General features: G+C 40.6%; 1 protein-coding gene across 1 annotated transcript in view; it reads right to left on the minus strand.

Annotated features, from left to right (window-relative positions):
- NUP205 (nucleoporin 205) overlaps positions 1-4,225 on the minus strand; it is a 51,685-nt gene extending 47,460 nt beyond the window's left edge. Inside the window, exon 1 of the mRNA XM_065671495.1 lies at positions 4,041-4,225. Coding sequence (XP_065527567.1) covers positions 4,041-4,068 — 28 coding nt within the window. The 5' untranslated portion in view covers positions 4,069-4,225. The remainder of the gene's footprint in view (positions 1-4,040) is intronic.
- Between the last annotated feature and the right edge of the window lie 15,349 nt (positions 4,226-19,574).

The following is a 19,574-nucleotide window of genomic DNA, read 5'->3' on the forward strand; positions in this document are numbered from 1 at the left end:
AGAAATACCTAATATATGAGGGACTGAAAATGAACAGCAGCTTTATCAGAATTTGTCACATCATTGCATCAGTCTGTAGAATAAAATAAATTAGAAACCAAAACCCTAAGATTAAAGGCACTATCACATAAGTAAAAAATCATGAACCTAAGGACACTTTCTTTCACATCTACTCATCTTTCTCATTCTGATTAAAAAAAAAAAAAAATAAAAATACATGTAGTTTTGATCCATAAGACACATCTGCTGCTAACATTCTGTAACAAGAACTTTACATAAAGATATGAATTTCCTGTACTAGAATATAAATCATTACCTGACTATGCTTAGAAGAGACTAGATTATTTCTGGAAGCTAGCAAGCACAAATATATTAATTAAGACAAGTCTGACCCTATTCTAAGAATAGTCTCCTCTTCCTCAACACTGAAAGAGTTTCCTTTGCATATAGAATTATAGAATCAATTCAGTTACAAAAGACCTTTAAGATCATCAAGTCCAACTGTTACCCCAGGACTGCCAGTATTTCAAAACTGAATTTAGTACAACAACTGGAACATGTATAATTCAGAATCCAAAGTCTGTAGTATGAAGACTGCACTAGAAATTTCCTTATGATCAGGTCTCATGAAAACAGTATACCAAACCAGTCTTCAGACTTCAGCCAGAATCACTGTCTAAATTGAAAATCTTACAATTGGAAAATTATTCCTACCATCTAGTATTAACATTCTATTAAAATATATATACAAAAACTAAAGACTGACATTAAACAGAAGTACCAAAATGTTTCCCTTGCTAGATTTCATTTGTATCTGTGAAAGTTTCAGATTCTACACACAAGTCACTGCAAGCTATGACAGAACAACCACTGCCTGATTGCAGGTCACTTTCTGTGTTTCTGAGCATTTACTGACACAGTCCCTGACCCAAAGATATTACAAGCTAGCAGTGGATTTTGTGTGCTACAACTTTGCTAGCAGAAAAGCTACCTTAAGAGGCTGCTGCTCTCCTTCATTCAGAGCCGCTTGTTCCCAAATCGTACACATGCCTGCTCCATTAACTCTTGATGGATAGCACTGTAAGTCATGTTAGTCAAATGATCCAAATCAAAGAAAGGGGGAAAAAAAAGGAAGAAACATCTTCCAGAGTTCTTCCAATCTTGTTTTTAAAAATCAAGAGTATTTCATTAACACAGGTTACAAAGTGTCCCTGCTAGTCATAAAAGCTAGGGGAAGAGCAATACCTGAAACATGGAGAGAAAGAACGAGTGGGTAGTGAACAGCAGAGGCCTCTGAAACCAGCTTTGTTTCTGAAGAAATTATAAAATAGAACTATGCCTTGCCGAGTAGCCTATATACAAAAAAATACTAACATTTCACCTAAAACTGGTTAAACTTCCTCCTCCCCCTGCCTCCTTCTTCTTAATGTACAAGTTAACATTGTGCTATAAAATCAAGTACAGAGGCAACATTTTAATTCTCATACTTGTTTTGACTAGGCCTAAGCCTTAAGGTAAACCTGACTAAATGCATCTAACTCAAACGTATCCACACCTCATCTTGACCAGGCTGTTCACATTAAGATAGCAAGCAAGAGGTAGCTACTCTGACGTGAAATGCCCCTCTTTTTCATACAACCCAACACCACCTCGAAGTAATGTAATATGCTACACAAATGCCCTGAATAATAAGGCAGCATAAGTCAAATTGAAATGCAGTGAGTGAGCATGGAGACAAGAGCATGTCTCAGAGCAAGAGCACTGATTTCAGTCAATTTTACCACTACCTAAGGTGTCTTGGAAGCAGTAAACTAAGTAAAACTTTGTCAGTTTTATTCTGTTGCAAAGGAAGAAACCACACAAAATAAGAATAAAACCAAAACAAACCCTCTCACCCAAACTCAACACTAACAAAAACTATCCTCATTTACAGTGCAATTAGCAGCGCCAATAGAGCGGCATCCGAGTGGACAACCTGTAAAAAAGGATAAATCCTTTCTCTGTTTTTTAAGCACCAGAGTGTTTTAATCATACAATATTACCACTGCCCAGACAAATTCACTAAAAATAACTACTACTGGATGAATAATTTCATCCTCCGGACTGTAACTGGCTGTCTCACGTAACTTCAGAGTTCAGAGATTTACTTCCACTCTAAACTGTCTTTTCACTCTCATTAAATTACTGAGATCCAAAAGCACAAGCAGCAATCCACAGTGCCTGCCAAAAGCTGTTCAACTATTTTCGGGGCCTGTTTGTTTGCTCTTGTCCTTACAACCCAATTGCTTTGTACCAGCCCGAATACTGTAAGGCATTAAGACATTCCCCATCAGGGACAGCAAGGAAGGACAGGTTGGGTTGCCTCTTTTGGCAACAACAGCAGTTTACACTTACGACTGAAGTTTTTGTCAAGTTATAGACTTAACCACACTATGTCTGTCCCCCAAAATAATAAACTATAACCTAAGGCAAAATCTTCCTTAGTTCTAGTGCCACATCTGCTTTAAATTTTATCTCATCTTTCATGTATAAAACTCCTTCCGTTATTTTTTAATTATAAGGCTATAGAATCTCTTGCCATGTAATTTACAAAATAAAGTGTATTCTAACTTGGACTACTTCAATCTTCACTTTAACAAGGTCACATTTCAAATGAAGAGCCTTTGCGTCACTACTGCTATTCCGTGAGGGGACAGGGAAGTAACCGATTTACTGAGATCAAAATATACTATCTGTAAAATTTACTCGTTGCTTAATGCAGGAATGGAGCTTTTCATTTTATTAACTAGTCGGTATGACGTACACCTCATGTCATGGTTTAAGCTCAGCCAGTAACTCAGAACCATACAGCCGCTTGCTCACTCCCCCTGGCCCATATAAACAAGTGATTGTTTATATATCTACAAGAGTCCTTCAGTCCAGTACTGTGTCCAGTTTTGGGCTCCCTAGAGCAAGACACTGAAATAGGGAGCCGAAGAACAGGATTAATGAGGCTGAAAAAACCAGCCTTTTTCAGTCTTAAGAAAACAAGGCTAAAGAGAAATGGGAGCCTTTTTATCTTCAACTACTGAATGGCAGTATACACAGGGAAGAGACAAGAGGTATCCCCCCAAAGGATGAACAGCAACTGACATAAACTGCAATACCAAAGCTTTCAATCAGCCATCAGAAAAAAAAACCCCACTACTATAAGGCTGGTCACACATTGAAACAGAGGTCCAGAGAGGCCTCTGGGAGGATCTTCACCCCTACTAGTATTCAAAACTAGCTTAGATAAGGACCTGAGCCACCTGATTGAGCTGGCCTTGCTTTAAGGGGGCGGAAAAGGTGGAGGGTTGAGATGACCTCCTAGGTTATCCTCTGAATATCTAGTAATTTCCTTTTACATTTGATTTATTTCCCTAGTTATGTTGGGTAAATGCTGCCTTAGTAACACAAGCTGCTCCTTGTGATGGGCTCTGAAAGGACCATAGCTGATTCTGATGCTAACCCTTAGCAACATTCAATGCAAGAGAAACCAGCTCAACACTTCCAAACTCCTTGTGGTAGCACTGAGCAACATGCACGGTGCACTTCTTGTTTCACTTTTTATTGCACACAGCATTAAGAGATGAGGGCAACACAGCAATGATGCTTAATCACACGCAAGGAGCTACCACAGTGGCCTTTGCTCCACCATGTCACCAGCCTCATTGGCTCCTGGCAGGGACCAGCCAGGCACGGCGCAGCTCCGACCGCGGAACTCCATCACCAGGCCGCCTTGCGCGGCCTGAGCGCCCCGGGTACCGCATCATGGAAGCCACTCTCCTCGCCGCCTGCCAGCACCACCGCGGTCCCGACAGCCTACTGCCCCGCCGCCCGCTCGGGCCGCACTACCGCCTCACGCCGGCCTTCCCAGTGCCGCCGCCGCCCTCAGCCAAGCGGGCTTTGAGGAGGAGCGCGGGGCCGGCGCCCCCCGATCGGCTGGCAGGGAAGACGGGGAACGGCCCCGCCGCAAAGGACAGGGAAAAGCCACGGCCCCGCGCTCACGTTTCTCTTACCCGAATTTACCGCCAACAGCGCCGCCATCTTAGCGAGAGGGAGGGACGGCGCGGCGCCGCCGCCTGAGGAAGTCCCGACACAGCCCGGGCTGTCCGCGGCGGCGCCTCCCGAGGAGTGGAAGGCGTCCCACGGGCTCCTCCAGCCACGGACGACGGGGACAAGGTCGCACGGCTTTCCCTGTCCAGCCCTGGGGCAGCCCGACTGGCGAAAGTTAAAGCAGCTGCCAGTTCCAAGCCGGCGCTCCCGCAGGCGCAGGGGCAGGGCGGCGAGCCCTGCACCGCGGGCCGACGGGGGTTGTAGTCGCAGAGGGGTGCGGAGCGGGGCTTGCTCGGCTGTTGCTCGTGTCAGTCACAGGTTGATAGCTCTGCGTGTCAGTCGGCTTCGTGTTCGCACTCAAACCTTCTCGAGGCGGCAGCAGAAAACGGAGAGCAGCGAGATTCTGCATTCCCTGCTCACTGCTTTTGTAAATAGCCTGTCAGTCCTCTGCCGTGCGGCTTCTCTTTTCCTCCTGTTTCTAGATCACGCAGAAGGGAGGCTTTGCTTTCAAACCCTGCCCTAAAAGCTGTATTCATTGAATAAGGCAAAATGCCTGAAGGCAGATGCTGCACAGGGAGATAGGTTTATTAAAAATCTTCAGTTTGTATGGTTGCAGGCGGAAGTCTTAAAAAAAAAAACAGAAATCAGCGATTTGTAAATTTTTCAATTAGAAAAAAGTACCCAGAATGAAAACAAGCGAGCAGAAGGAATGTTTGTACATGCACGTATACGGAGCTAAGGAACAAATACTTGTATCTGAGAAGTACCCCGTATCTGAAGCCAATTTACCACCCCATGTCCTTGTAGTAATCAGGTCTCAGAAATTCCCTCCTGTATTATCTTTAAGATAAAAGATTCCACTCAAAGTATACATTCATTTTTACAGCCCATGGTTTCCCCTCTTGAACTTTATTAAAACAATATTTCATGGTTGCAAAACCATGTCCAATGAACTAGACCCATAGGAAACTGGCAAAATAACTATCTTTGCTTCTCTAGATGTTCGCTATGATGTGGTGGCAGAGGGGACAATATAAAGAGAGCAGTAGTCCTAGGGTTAGAGTGAATTATCAAAGCAGCTATAAGAAAAAAAAGGCAAACCAGAGAAACAGTTTCACAAGGATTAGCCAGAAGAGAAAGAGGAGAGAGAAAAAGTGGGAGGGAGAGAAGAGTTTGTCCTGACAAGAACAGCTCCTGTCACGGTTCCATAGATTAATCCATTATGATTAGTTTAGCCGAATTTGTTTAGTCAAAGGGACCCTGTTTCTTTGTGATTTCTCTTTTCCTGGTCTTAGCCATGAATCAGAACAGACCTGTTCTATTATTCTATTGCAGTGAGAATGATAGATGGTAAATTATGTATGTTATTCTAGGAAAGGAAGAGTGCCAGGCAAGAGGTGAAAATAGAAAATAAGTGTAGTTATTCCACAAGCAGCTGAACTGAAGCAGCCTCAGCACCTGTATGTAGCATTCCTGTATCTTTGGGTATCCATTACTGTGAAGCCAGAGCTCTGCTTCCAGACTGCCCACATGCCCCCCCAAGACCATGAAAGGCAGGTATCATGATAAATTTGGAGATACATGTGCTGGTCACCTGACCACAGCAAACATACTGGATAGCTTGAGGTTTTACTTCAGCCTTTCCAACCACAGGGATCATAATTTTGATCTTTTTCCTTTATATATGCCCTGAATTTCACAAAGTTTGTGAGGACTTAAATTTTTGAGCCCTTTAGCCCTTGATCAGATTAGGTTGGAATTGGTTCAGGCATTGGTTCAAGAATTGGTTCAGGAATTCAGAAGTTACTGAAAAATTTTGGCAGACAGAGTGTGATTTCCTAAGCCTTGTTTCCTTAAGAAATAAGACCTTATTTATTTATTTATTTATTTATTTATTTATTTATTTATTAAGAGAGAAATAAACTAATCAGTTGGGGTTTTTGCCTTTTTTTGCCCTTTTTAAAAAAAAAAAAAAAAAAAAAAACACCTTTCCCAGGCACTATAAGCTGTCATACTTCTTTTGGCATTCAGATGCAGCCAGATTGAACACACTTTTTTTTTTTTTTTTTTTAGTTTCTGTTGGAGGAAAAAAATCCTTTCAAGCCTCTGCAGATTTAATATTTTAAATTTCCAGCTAATTCATTCCTCTCCTTGCCACTTGGCCAATGGTGTTTTTCCTTCACATAGCAACATGAAGGAAAATCACCACCTTGAAAAGAGTGGATGGCATGGGGTAAGTCACTGTGCAGCTGAACTTCAGAAGAAAAATACCACATTTAGCTCCAGCTGCACAGCATTTATTATACTGTTTCTTTGTTGGCAGTGTAATATTTTAATGCAAAATAGTTGTGACAGTACAGCTCCTAGTATGGATTAAGTAAGAGAGGTGTCTAGATACACCATGCCATACATTCTGCACATATTTATATTGGCATAACTGCATCCATCCGTGCTTTGATGAGTAGGCAAGTCCATGAATAGTAATTCTTTGCTTATTCTCAGTTTATTTGCTGTCCTTTAATTTAGGATCTTACTGTTCACCTGGGGTTGCTGTTTGATTTGGTAGACTATTTTTGCTAAGTCACTACAGGGAAAGAATACCTTGTTCCTCTTTCTAACAGCTCTCAGCAAGTTCTCCAGTACAGCTGGGTTCAAGTGAGGGACACCAGCTTCTTTCATCCTTAATTACTAGACAGAAATCTCTGAAGTATCAAAGGTAGGCTGACAGTAAATACCTGGGATGGATATTAATTCCTCTAGATTCCAGGGAAAGGAGGTTCCAGATCGCCTATGGGGTAGCGAATTCTGCTTGTGTATTGAGAGACCTTCATTTAAGAGATGTTATTTTATACAGGTGGAAATAACTACTAGTAGTAATTAAAATGAGCTGCACAATGGGAACCTGCTCTTTAACTGCAACTTGTAGGTGGTTTGTGATGTACAATGTTACATCTATATAATACTAAATTCAGTCACTGGGGTTCATAGCCAGATCACAATGCCATTGTGACAAGATACGAAGATAACGACGATATAATTAATTTTTCTTTACATTTTCTTATGATCAGAAGAATAATTGTTAGCAAAAAAGAAGTATTATTTAAATGGCTGAGAGGCCATGCTTAATTTCCTACCTTTAATCTTGAGTGTCATTGTGATCACATCCTGCATAATGGAGTAAAATGAAAATTAAAAGGCTTTTCTGCATCGCAGCTGAAAAAGATGCCTTCTAGAAGTGCATTTACAAAAATAGACCAGTATTTACATTATGAAATATGCCTCTTTTCCAAAAAGTCTAAAGCATTTTTGGCTACTTGTTAAACCATGAAACTTCCTTGAGCTCTTAATTTTGACTGACACTAGGTTTGTACATTTCAACTTACTGGACTGTAAAAACGGGTATAACATTTCATAGTAGGCCTGGAATGCTGATCAACTGGATCTTTAGCCTGGCCCCATCTGAACAGAGAAAAAGAATGTGTTTTGGGATTACATTAAATTGGCAGAGTAAAAAAATCCATGAATTCTTTTACTATACTGGTTAATTTTCCTGAAAACTTCTTAGCTAGTTGTGATCCTGTCTTTGTCGGAAAAAAAGGGTTTTATACATTGAGATAGTTAGCTTGGCATCAAATCTTAGGAGAAAGTCTCAGATCTTTCCCTGCAGCAATTCTCAACAAAATAACTTTGTAATTTGTCTTCCATCCTAGATATTTCTACTGTCAACATGGTATCTAAGCTCAGCAGAGAAACTGCGTGAGGTAAGTGGTTAATCTAGTCCAAGGCAACAAAGAGCTAAACATTCTCAAATTTATATGAATACCTTCCTCAGGGTCCAGGGGCAGGAGGAGAGGACCTGAACATGGGCGAGTGTTGCCTTTCCTGTATAGGTAAGGAAAATTACTGAATGTAAGCATCTCACCAGAAAAGAATGCCTTGATAAAACATTATCAGTAATTTTCCTGCTTGACAACTGAATCTTTAGGATTCCTGTTCAGGCTTCAGAAGTAGAATGAAAATAGTGTTCTTGGCCATGTGATGTGTTGTGAATTATTTTTTTTCTAATTCCTGCTTTGTGACCCTTTTTGCTATCTGTCTTGTTATTCTTTTTTCTCTATCCTAGAATAAAAAATAGCTTCTCTTTTTTTTGGTAATAATTTCTCCATTCAACTTCTGAAGGGGATGAGGCCATGACCAGCCGGAGGGATAATCTGATCATTGTACTGATGTAGCTGCTAGTAGTTGACAAGGGGTGGAGAAACATACAACAGGGGAAATGATAGGAAGACAAAACAGGAGCAAAGTGGAGATACTTGATACAGTAAGTAGAAGTGTTAGCACATAAACTGCCTTATTGATACTCATTCTGTTCAGTGATTTCCGTATCAGATTTGTGGATGGTTGATGTTTTTGCTATTTGCCAGTCCCACAAATTCAGGCTTTGTCCTGAAATTCATGCTGAGCTATTTCTCAAGCATCTCATATATATTCTGAAGGCTGAATTATACACTTACTGCATCCTTTTGGGTTCCCATCAGAGAATGGGTGTGTTTGAATAAGTGTAAAGCTACAGAAATGTAATGAGGTCATTTGGGCAACACTGAAGGTGCATAAAGTTGCATACAGTAAAAATCTGTGTGCTAATCATGTAAAGCACAGGCTTTCTCTAAGTGGGTATAATACAGGAAATAGGAGAGGAAGTATCTTGACAGTCAATCAGAGCCAAATTGAAAGAAATCATTACTTTATTTTTACAAATTGAGTGAATTTGATATGGAACCAGTGACATGCAGGGAAAAAGGGCAGTCACAATGCCGTCTGTACTGCAATGTAAAATTGTTTCACAAATTATACTACCATTCTGTTAATTATCTTCCCAGCACTGCCCACTTCTTTGGAGTTCTCTATGTTCAAGATAAGAAGCTCCTGTACACCAGAGATGCGTGCAGAATTTCCCTAGCCTTACGCTCTGAGGTATCTTATTTGAAGGAAAACGCTGTTTGAATAGGTAGCATAAGAAAGGATTTGCTTTCTGCTCCAGTCCATTTTTGTTTTGTTGAAGTTTCCTGAGGGTTGGGGAGGATTATCTTCAAGAGCAAGAATCTGAAGACTATGGACTGAACAAATCCAGTTTCTGGAATAGGCAACTGTGTTAATTGGCTCTGCTGTCAAAATATTTCACTGTAAGTCACATGTCTGTTAAAGTCTCCTCCTGCCTTATTTGGTTATGACTGTGCTGCAGAAGGATAATGAGAAGCAATATTAGCTGTTCACAATTAATGGTGCAATTGTTAAGAGCACATATTCAGTAACTCCTGCCAAGGTGACACCTTAGGCACTGGAGCACTGAACTATATTATGTGCTTGAGTGATCAAGGCTGGAGTTTATTGCTTGTGCTCATTCAGTTGCTTAAGTGCTTAAGAATAGAGTAGTATAAACCCTTTATCTTATATACAGGTTTCTGAGCTGTGTATACCTCTCTTCTAGATGGTGTCAGATGGTCAAAATTAATTTTCTTCATCACTCAAAAGTGTTCTTATCCTAAATCAGACAAACCTAAACCTCTGCCTTTGAAATGCAGTGCTGAGAAACACCTGGTCAGCTAATCTGAGCTCTCATAAAATGAGACCTAACCAGTGGAGAAGAAAAAATTCTCAGAGTTAATTGTATGTGTCTGTAGATGTCCAGCATGGTGGAATGATAATCCTTTATGTCCTTCTGCAAGCCAAAACTACTACTATCGTATATTAACTTTAGCAGAATTATAATGAAGCATACTTTAGAGAATAGTTCACTCCAAAGTTAATAACCTATTGAAAGCATGCATACAAGAAATACTGATTTGAAGAACAGAAATTCAAAATTTAGGACCTCCATTCATTATTATGGTTGGTATCTGTCTGAAGGGTCATACCAGTTCTCTTAAGTAGACAGCATAGAATCATGATTATGATCTCAGGGTAGCTTTACATCTTGTGCTATCTCTTTGTAAACTACAATCAATATTTGTTTGGAAAGAACACTCAGAATGTGTCACTCAGCTGCATTCCTAGGCACCTACCTATTAACTATATAATTTTGTTTTTCTTATGCATCACTCTCAGTCTTGTTTAATATACAGTCTCTGTGCAGAAACAAGTAGTTGCAGTGAGGTCCAGCCCAGGAGAAGCTTGAGGTACTGACTCATTCTGAGACACTGAGGGAAAGGTTTGCTTGCAGGTATATTTAGACTATTAACTACACAAGGACACTGAGCTATGAGAACCCGTAAAAATTAGGTGGCCTTTTTTTTAATGAAGATTTTATTGTGCCTTTTTGGTGGTTTGGTTTCACATTGGTTTATACTGGCAGATGATAAGCATGTTTTAGAGTGTGATATACCAGAATTTCTAGTGTCAATTTTGAGGTGAGACCCAGACAGCATTATAGGAAAGATTAATGCCTCCCTGTCACTGGAGGAGTTCAGATCACTTGTCCAGGTTGTGAGAGGCTTGCTAAGTTCTGCCCTCCCCAGCCTAACATACATCTACTTCACATCAAGGTGGGAGGGGACTTTGGCATTGGGCGCTCTCAATGTCTCATTATTGCCAGTTCATTTGCAAAAGTAATTAAACTTTCGCAAGATATGGAACTAGAACCTGTCAGGGAATGCGGTATTGATAATCCTACCATTCAGAAAACTAACCTGACCACCACATAGAGAATATTTCTCCTCCAGTTTCTCTTGATGATTAAGTCTTTGGGGCAAAAGCATCACCGTCAACCAAAAGACTTGAGAAGCACAACCCAAGGCCCTCAACTGCCTAGAGCTCTTGCTCAAGTAATGTGAGACTCAAATACTAATTTACTTTCTGCCTAAATCACAATGAAATGTAACTTAAAGTTCAACTACATTGGAAAGGTCTTGAAAGCCTGAGCCATATGTAAAAGTGACACCACTTCCACCAGCTCTGTCAACCTGACCAGCTGTAGCTTTTTTTTTTTCTTTACAGGTATTCCAAACTCAGGCAATCTGTAGTCTAAGGGCAGATTTTTAGGGTTTTTTTCCTGATTGCAGCAAGAACCAAAACATATTTTTATTTTTATTGTTCAGAGCCATTCTTTTAATAATTCCTAGTTTGTCTACTCAGATAGATCAGTGAGTCATATAGCCCCAGTGCTCTCAATAAACTGGATTTCTTGTCTGAAAGCTCTGTGCCTTTTCTCTTTAATCATGGTTCCATAAAATAAGTCTCAAAGTAAGACTCAAGTCTTACCTCATACCAACTTTCCTGCATAGCACCTGAAAAAGGACTTTTTGAGGAGTTTGTCTCCCTCTAGAATTAACAGCCTTTTGCATTGTTAAGGCCTCCTGCTTATAAACAACTTACCTCCTCTAAGTTTGTGCAAACACAAACTTAGCAAAAGTTAAAGGGATAATAAAATAATTGATGGTACTTAAAATTAAGGGAAAAAAATAGGAGGAAGATAAGTACACACACAGCTGATATCACCTAAGGTAGCATATGTTCTTATTTACATTATGCTCTTCTGCCCACATCCTTCTCTCATCCAAATCATGGCTGGTGTCAGCCACACCATAGTAAGTTCTTCCACGGAAGCCTGGCTGCCTTTGCTAAAGCCAGTTGACACAAGCAGTGCCGTGGTAGGACAAGAGTAATTTACTTTCTGGCAACCTTTTGTCACATGCTGTGACATGAACAAACTGCCCAAGCTCAGCCTTTTCCCAGTGGGGCACACCTCACAGGTAATTGTGCTGTCAGTCTGCTCCGCAGCAGACTAAGCTGCCAGAGCTCACTTTTAAAATTTTTATTTAAAATGACTGCCTGAATTTCACAGGTGGAAAAGCTTACGCACTTCCTAAAAACAGGGCTTAAAGCCACCATCTTTTTGAACATTTGTATGCTGAAACTTGTGGAGACTTCTTTCATTAACTGGTTGCTTCATGACGTGCAGGGCTGTTCTATCCACATGTAAGGCAGATGTGACATGCTACTAAGCTTTAAAGGTCTGTACAAGCTGTAGATGAGCCATGAAAACCTAAGGTGGCTCTGTTTATCCTCTTAATTCCTCAGTTATCTGAGGTGAAAGGTAACAATTAAAGGTGAATGCTGTATCAAATGCACACTGCTCAAAATATTAGCCAAGCACCTTCTACAGTTTTGATTGTTCAGTCACATCACCAATTAGAAAGCAATGCCTAATAAAACTCAATTAGGCCATCATGTTCTGCTTTGCATAGAAGTACAACAAAACCATTGTTATTCTTTCAGCGGTTTTACTTCACAATTTGAGACCTGTGCTCTTTGTTTCTGCTCTTTTACTTTTCATTAAAATAATTCTACCTCAATAAATAGATATTGTACCTATTTAACTATTTTTAAATAAAATCCACAGAGGTATTTTCACTTACATTAAGAAATTGAGGTAAGCTTGAATTTTAACTAGATCTTGCAGATGAAAAAATAACTCCCTTGTTTTTAATTGAGATCTCAGCTGAGGCAACTTACTGCTTACCTGTCTTACCTGAGGTGAGAACATAAGACTCCACTTTAGTGAGAAAAGGTCTAAGTGTTTCCTCTGATTCCTGTGCCTTTGAAGTAGGCCTGCAATGAGTCAAGGTATATACTGCTCAGAAGAATGAGGAAAGGTATATATTACTCAGAAGGAAGAAAGTGCAGTGTCTAGATTCCTATTTGCAAAGAGGAGGAGCAAAAAACAGAAGCAACCAGCAACTTGCTTCCCTCTCATCCCTGATTTTGGTAAAGGCTCTTTACCCAAGTGGAAAGTAGCTGGCTGTCCACCTAATCTTTATGCTCCTACTCTGCTGCTTCTGTGCTTGAGAGTGAAGAAAACAATGGCCCACCACGTTGGCTGAATGAATGACTTGCCTTTGAAGAACAATGAATCTGTCCACATGTTTATGGTTGAACCTGCTGTTAGGCATCACCCTGTGCATCTTACTCCATGGTACATTCCTGTCGTGGTTTAAACCCAGCCACACAGCCCATCCACTCACTCCCCCCCCGCCATCTTGCCTTCCCCCTACTCCTGGAGGGACGAAGAGGAGAATCGAAAAGAATGCAACTCCCACGGGTTGAGATAAGAACAGTTTAGTAACTAAGGTATAACACAAATCACTACTGCTACCACCAATAATAATAATGATAAAGGAAATAACAAGGGGAAAGAATACAACACCTCATCACCAGCCGACCGATAACTCGCCCACCCCACCCAACTGAGCACCGACCGATACCTCATCCAACCCTGCAGTGAACTAGCCCTTCCAGGGTAACTCTCTGTTACATCCTGGGCATGAAGTGCTGTGGTATGGAATACCTCTTTGGCTAGTTTGGGTCAGGTGTCCTGTCTCTGCTTCCTCCCAGCTTCCCCTCCTCCTTGGCAGAGCATGAGGCTCAGAAAGTCCTTGGTCAGACTAAAACATTTGAGTGGTAACTAAAAATATTAGTGTTATCAGTGCTGTTCCCAGGCCAAAAGTCAAAACACAGCACTGAATCAGCTACCAAGAAGGAGAAAAATGGCTGCTACTGCTGAACCCAGGACAATTCCTTACTCTTTTCTCTCAGGAGATTCTTTACTACCTGCTATTCTCCTTAGTCATAGCTTTACCCTGAAGTCTTTTCCAAATTTATTCTGACATAATACACCCAAGAGATGAAACGTGTAAGATTCTGGATACAGCTGGTAGAATATGCTGGGTACCCACTTTTTTCACAGAATCATAGAATAGTTAGGGTTGGAAAGGACCTGAAAATCATCTAGTTCCAACACCCCTGCCATGGGCAGGGACACCTCACACTAAACCATCCCACCCAAAGCTCTGTCCAACCTGGCCTTGAACACCACCAGGGATGGAACATTCGCAGCTTCCTTGGGCCACCCTTTTTTTGTTTTGTTATTGGTTTTTTTTTTTTGTATCATAAGACTATACCCAGTGTTTTCAACAGTGTAAGTCTAATATTTAACATGGAAATCCTGTGTGGAAAACTTGCAGAATGGAACTCTCTTACAGAGAGGATGGATTTTCATTGACCTCAGGGGAAGTTGCAAATGCTCACCTGTTTTGGAAATCAGGCTTCTTTAATAGGATCTCATGTAAATATAAACACCTAAAAACTATAAGCACCTAAAAGTTTTGAAAGTTGTGGCTTTTAGACATCGCACTGTTTTGTTTACTAGTTAGGAGAAATACTGCTAGGCGTGGAATAAAACCACAAAAAACCTCGGCATATCCTTCCTTCTCCCCATGTCAATCCAACAACTGTGCAGTACTTTTTAAGGCCCAGCTTACAGTGATTTTGCATGAAACAAATTATAAGCACTTCAGGCAAGCATGACACAGTCCACTATCAGCTGGAGTGCTGATGACACATCTGTTCTGAAGCTTTCCATGTAAAAATTCATTTTGGTTTCCAATGTACGATACCAATACAAAGAGAGAAAGGAGAAAAAAACCAAATGAAAGTAAGTTAAATGCAGCCCATGGTTTACATTGTTTAGCAAAATATGGCTGCTATCAGAGTAAGATTTTAAAATAACCTATTTCATAATCAGAGGTAATTTATAACTCCTTAAAAAAAGAAAGTGCTAGATTAGGGGTAAAACAAACTAGGTCTACCCCGGGATTTAATTCTACTGGCCTGCCAGCAGGAAATTCTGCTATTCATGCAGTAATGTGTCAAAGATTTCAAAATGTTGCAGGAGAAAACAGCAAAATTTTAAAATGCAGCTGAAAGAATAAAAAATATATATTAAAATATTAAAATATCTACCATCCTTTAGGTGTCTTGGTTAACCTATAGAATATGGTTGGGTTACCAGCCTGGTCTCTCTTCCCCCTGGATATGATCCCTGCCCTCGGTGGCTCTCAGCCAGGCCCTGTCATGGAGGAGAGCACTGGAGGGAAGATGGAGCAGAAGGGGAAAGAACAACACAAGGCACACAGCAGAACCTTCACCCTGTAAGCGTGTCGAGCACAGGCTGTTAAGAAGAGGAAATGTTCTCTATCAGAATATAAGGGCCAAATTTCTCTGTACAGCAGTGCATCTATGTCATACAGAGTTTCAGTTACAGTGCTGCCTATACGCAAGACTGATCTTATTATTCTGTGATCTCTCATTTGTCATCATTACAGTTGGGTTCCTGCAGCTCCTTGAGGAACATACACATATTTCTGATTAACAAATGCTTTGACTTTCCTAGTTAACCTATTATTTTGCCTATCTAACCTATAATTTCAAGTTTGTTTCTCTATCAGCATTATTTATAGAGCATAAAATTAGCTGTTGTAGCTCACATTCCTTTGGCAAAAGGAAGTAGATCTGCCTGGAAAATTGCAAGATTGCAGCTGGAGCTTGTCTGGTGCAATATATTTACAAGCATCAAAGTTCACCTCAGCACTTAAATGCAGTGTCATACTTTCTTGACAGATGAGCTCCTGTCACACCTGGCCTATGCAGAACACAAGTTCCAATGCCAATAAAGTCAGTGGACTTTCTTGTAACAGTTCCTGTTTATATGGCAGCCATAGAATCAATATGCAGGATGAAGTATTGCATTTTCTCAAGCCGTGCACTTTTTATTTTGTCTCAGCAAATCCCATACGGCTGAGGCGTTTTTACAAGAATGCGAGCAATTTTGAGCTCTGTGGAAAATGCTGAGTGCTGTCAGAGGCAGGCAGAGAAGGGCAGAAGAGGAAAAATACATTCCTTTGAACACACTAATATAGATGGCAATTAAGGGACACAACAACAATGAGCAATCATTCTCTCACATAATGTATGTTGTGCTTTAAAGAGCAGGTGAGGACTCTGAAAATAATAAGTAACATAATGAAGTCCTGTCTACACATGGATTGTTACTTCAAATATTCTAGGTGAGTTGACTTGAGTGCATTCACAAAGATTGTTTCAAAGTGGCTGGGCTTTTTTTTTGCATGAATGAAACTCAGGCTTAGCAGCCCACAGCTGTAAGGTACATCAAGCTCGTGAGAGGATTCTCTCAATTTTCTAATGATTTTCCCTCATTGTATAATGTGATAAGGTTTATTTGCTGTCTGGCCCCTGAGTGCCCTCTTCTGTTAAAAGATCATCCAGATTAGATATGTTATCACTCTCACTGAATGCTGATGGCTTCCTTTGTAATTCCAGTGTGTGTGTGTTTCCAGATTCACACATCTAAAGCAGCGCCTCTTTTGCTCCCCTGATATTGTCTCATGGGTTCTGTGTAACACGTCCAGCCCCAACTCTATGACACTGCCTCAAATATTAGGATTTGTGAGTGCTGACCACACTGAATGCAACAGAGAGACATTCCAGAGAAATGAACCACTGCCACCATAAAGCAAAATAACGTTGCCTGGTCTACAAGAGGACAAGGGACATGAATAGGATCGCCAACATTTCTAAATGTCCAGAATAGGATGTGCTGTGAAAGATTTATCCATGGGAAGTCTCTGCTGAACACCATTGTTGTAATGTAGCCAGGTGATTTACCACAGCTGTCAAATGATGTCACTTCAAATAGGGAACTGTAGAGCTGGGTTTTTATAAACCACTAAACTGAAATACAAACACTAAGGTTACAAAAATTCTGTTTGAAATCCAGATAAACAGTCAGCTTGAAAATGCTGCAGGGGGAAATATTCCTGTATAATATATGTACTGTAGCTCTGCATCTCTAAACCAAGTAGTATCTGGTTGCCATCTCTGGTGGTGGACACAAGCTATATGAACCATAAGCTTCTTTCCATCTGTTTGGCACTGCCTTCCCTAGTGTGGTCATTGTGGTACTCCACAAACAAGAACTAAAATCTTTTGTCCCCAGCTCGCGCTACTTGACTATGTATCTGGACTCACTGCTACTCTTCCTGCCACTCAAATAATGTGGTAGCACTGCATGAGTTAAAAGAGAATACAGACTGCAGGGCAGGCATATTTATTGCAACAGCAGATGCAGAAAAAAAGCAATAGCAAATATACTTTGGCTCATAGTTTTTTCAGCACTCTTTAGCTCCTTTCACATTTTATGAGATGAATTACCAAAATTAAACATTTCGAAATGCTGAGATTATACGACACTTGTAATAAAATCTTTAGCAGTATAACATTCTTGGATTCAGGCCAATTGCTTTAAAGTCTGTTCCCTTCTGGTGCACGTGAGGCTGACCTGTGTGTGTTATAGGAGTTCTTAAGGCAAAGACTGTGCTCCATTTTACTATGCAGAGAGCAAAGCAACACAGCCTTCTTGGTTGCTTATCCGTATGGTGCCTCTTTCACTTCTGCAACTGAATATATTTCAGTACCCTTCTAAGCAATGCTGCATATTGTTCTGATTTATCCATTGCCTTTCTTTGGTAAGACTTTTTCGCATCTTGTGGAAACACACTTCAGGGTAACATTACTATAGAGGCACACATAGAAGTGCAAACTTGAATCCTGTTACTATTCACCTTTCATAAGCCCAGCATCTTCTTCCCTCCTTTCCTTTCCAGTACCAGCACAGGATTTCTATGGAGAGGAGATGTAGAATAGGACGCATCTTATTTTGTTACACACTACTGGGTTCCCTGGGAACATCCATTTCTTAGGGGAGCCCAGACTAGAAAAAACATATGGGAATCACATTTCAAAATTGGGGAAAAAAAAACCCCAAACCTATTATCATTGGTGCTGAGTTCAGTGTAGAAATGACAAATACTTGCAAATTGTCTCTGACAACCAAGGCACCATTATGATGAGGAACATGAGTCTTGCAAACTTCTTGATGCATAAAAGATGTTTCAAAAAAAAGAAAAGGAGGATAAGAGGAAGTCCACGGATTCTATGAATGGATTTCAGCACAGGAGCCAGAAGGCAAAAAAAGAGCTGGAAGAATGCTTGTGACAACTTGTGTTAACTTTCACTCGGTGTCTAGACCCAGAGGAGTTTGGAACAAAGAAAACAATGTACAGGAAAATTTGCTGTAAATTGTGCAGAAGGAAACAGACCTCTGAAGAACATTAGAAGTAGTGGTGGCTTCCTGGAGATCCCCACTGCACCCTTTCCAGAAAACAGGAGTGATTTTCTGTCTTCATTTGCAAAGATAGGTGCATTTAGCAGATAAGGTGCGCTGTGACAGAGTTATGCTGAATAAGTAAAAATTATCATGCAAAAATTGGCAGAGGCATCCCACTAAAGTTTTTGTTTTCCCTTAATAACACAAAAACATTAACAAAGATGCAGCTCTTTCGTATCTTTTGCTATAATACATTATTTTTCAGCACTGTATTCTCTCATTTAAGAAAGAGCAGGACAAATCCCTCCTCCTGTTTCCCTGAGCAGTATAGACACCTCCTCTTTATCATGGATTTTGAACAAGACATGATGAACGTCTGCCACTTGCAGCAAATATTGATCAGAGTGTTTGTAAGGCTCCTCCACCTGCTGTTCAATTTCCTAACAAAGCCTGTTATTATTATTCTACAGTTACTCAGAACAGTCATACAGTTCCTTTCTCCAACACATTTGCCCAGCAAAAGGCATCATTAGCCAGAGAAGCAAAAAGATGTCTGGATCTCCCAGAGTGACAAAAGGAATGGATGCATCATTAACATCCATTGCAGTCTGGGGAGCAATTCTTATTTTTGTTGCAGTAAATAAGGCTGAATTTCTAAAAAAACCTGTCATCAACTATTATATATCATTCTGCATTAATATCTGTGAACTTTCCATAGTAATCAACAAGGCTTTGCAGAAGCTTGAAAAAATACCTTTTTTTCCTATTTATGAAACCTGACTTTGAGACTGAAATATAGGCACATGTGTCCAGCCACTGCTTCCAGCACAAATTAGGGTCAAGAAGTTTCCAAATCTTGATGTATTTTCAAAGTGCTGCTGTACTGGTTATTTGTTGCTGAATATTCAAACTGTAGTCCGTACAGATGCCTTGCAAAATTTACTATCCTAAAAGTCCCAGCATAATTAATCTTCATCCCAACCAGCCACGGGAATTACTAAACCTTCACCTCATCCTTTTCTGCCAGTATTGGTACACCACCACTGTGTCTCTTTCTAGTCCCTTCTCAGGACACTCCACTGTTGATCTCTGTTGTGTTTCCTCCATACAGCTTGGCAGCCATTTGAGATAGTGGTAGCTTAACACCAGTGGAGTCCTGAAAATAGCCACAGAATAATAGCAGAATCGCAGTAGGTTCCTATATCCTGCACCTGGGTTGGGGCAATCCCAAACACAGGAGAATGGATTCAGAGCAGCCCTGAGGAGAAGGACTTGGGGGTGTTGGCTGATGAGAAGCTCAACATGAGTGGGCAGTGTGTGATTGCAGCCCCGAAAGCAAACTGTATACTGGGCTGCATCAACAGAAGCATGGCCAGCAGGTCAAGGGAGGTGATTCTCCCCCTCTACTCTGTTCTTATAAGACCCCTCTTGGAGTACAGTGTGCAGTTCTCATATCTTCAACACAAGAGGGATGTGG

Source organism: Lathamus discolor, chromosome 1 (assembly GCF_037157495.1).
Source record: "Lathamus discolor isolate bLatDis1 chromosome 1, bLatDis1.hap1, whole genome shotgun sequence".
NCBI classification, from domain to species: domain Eukaryota; kingdom Metazoa; phylum Chordata; class Aves; order Psittaciformes; family Psittacidae; genus Lathamus; species Lathamus discolor.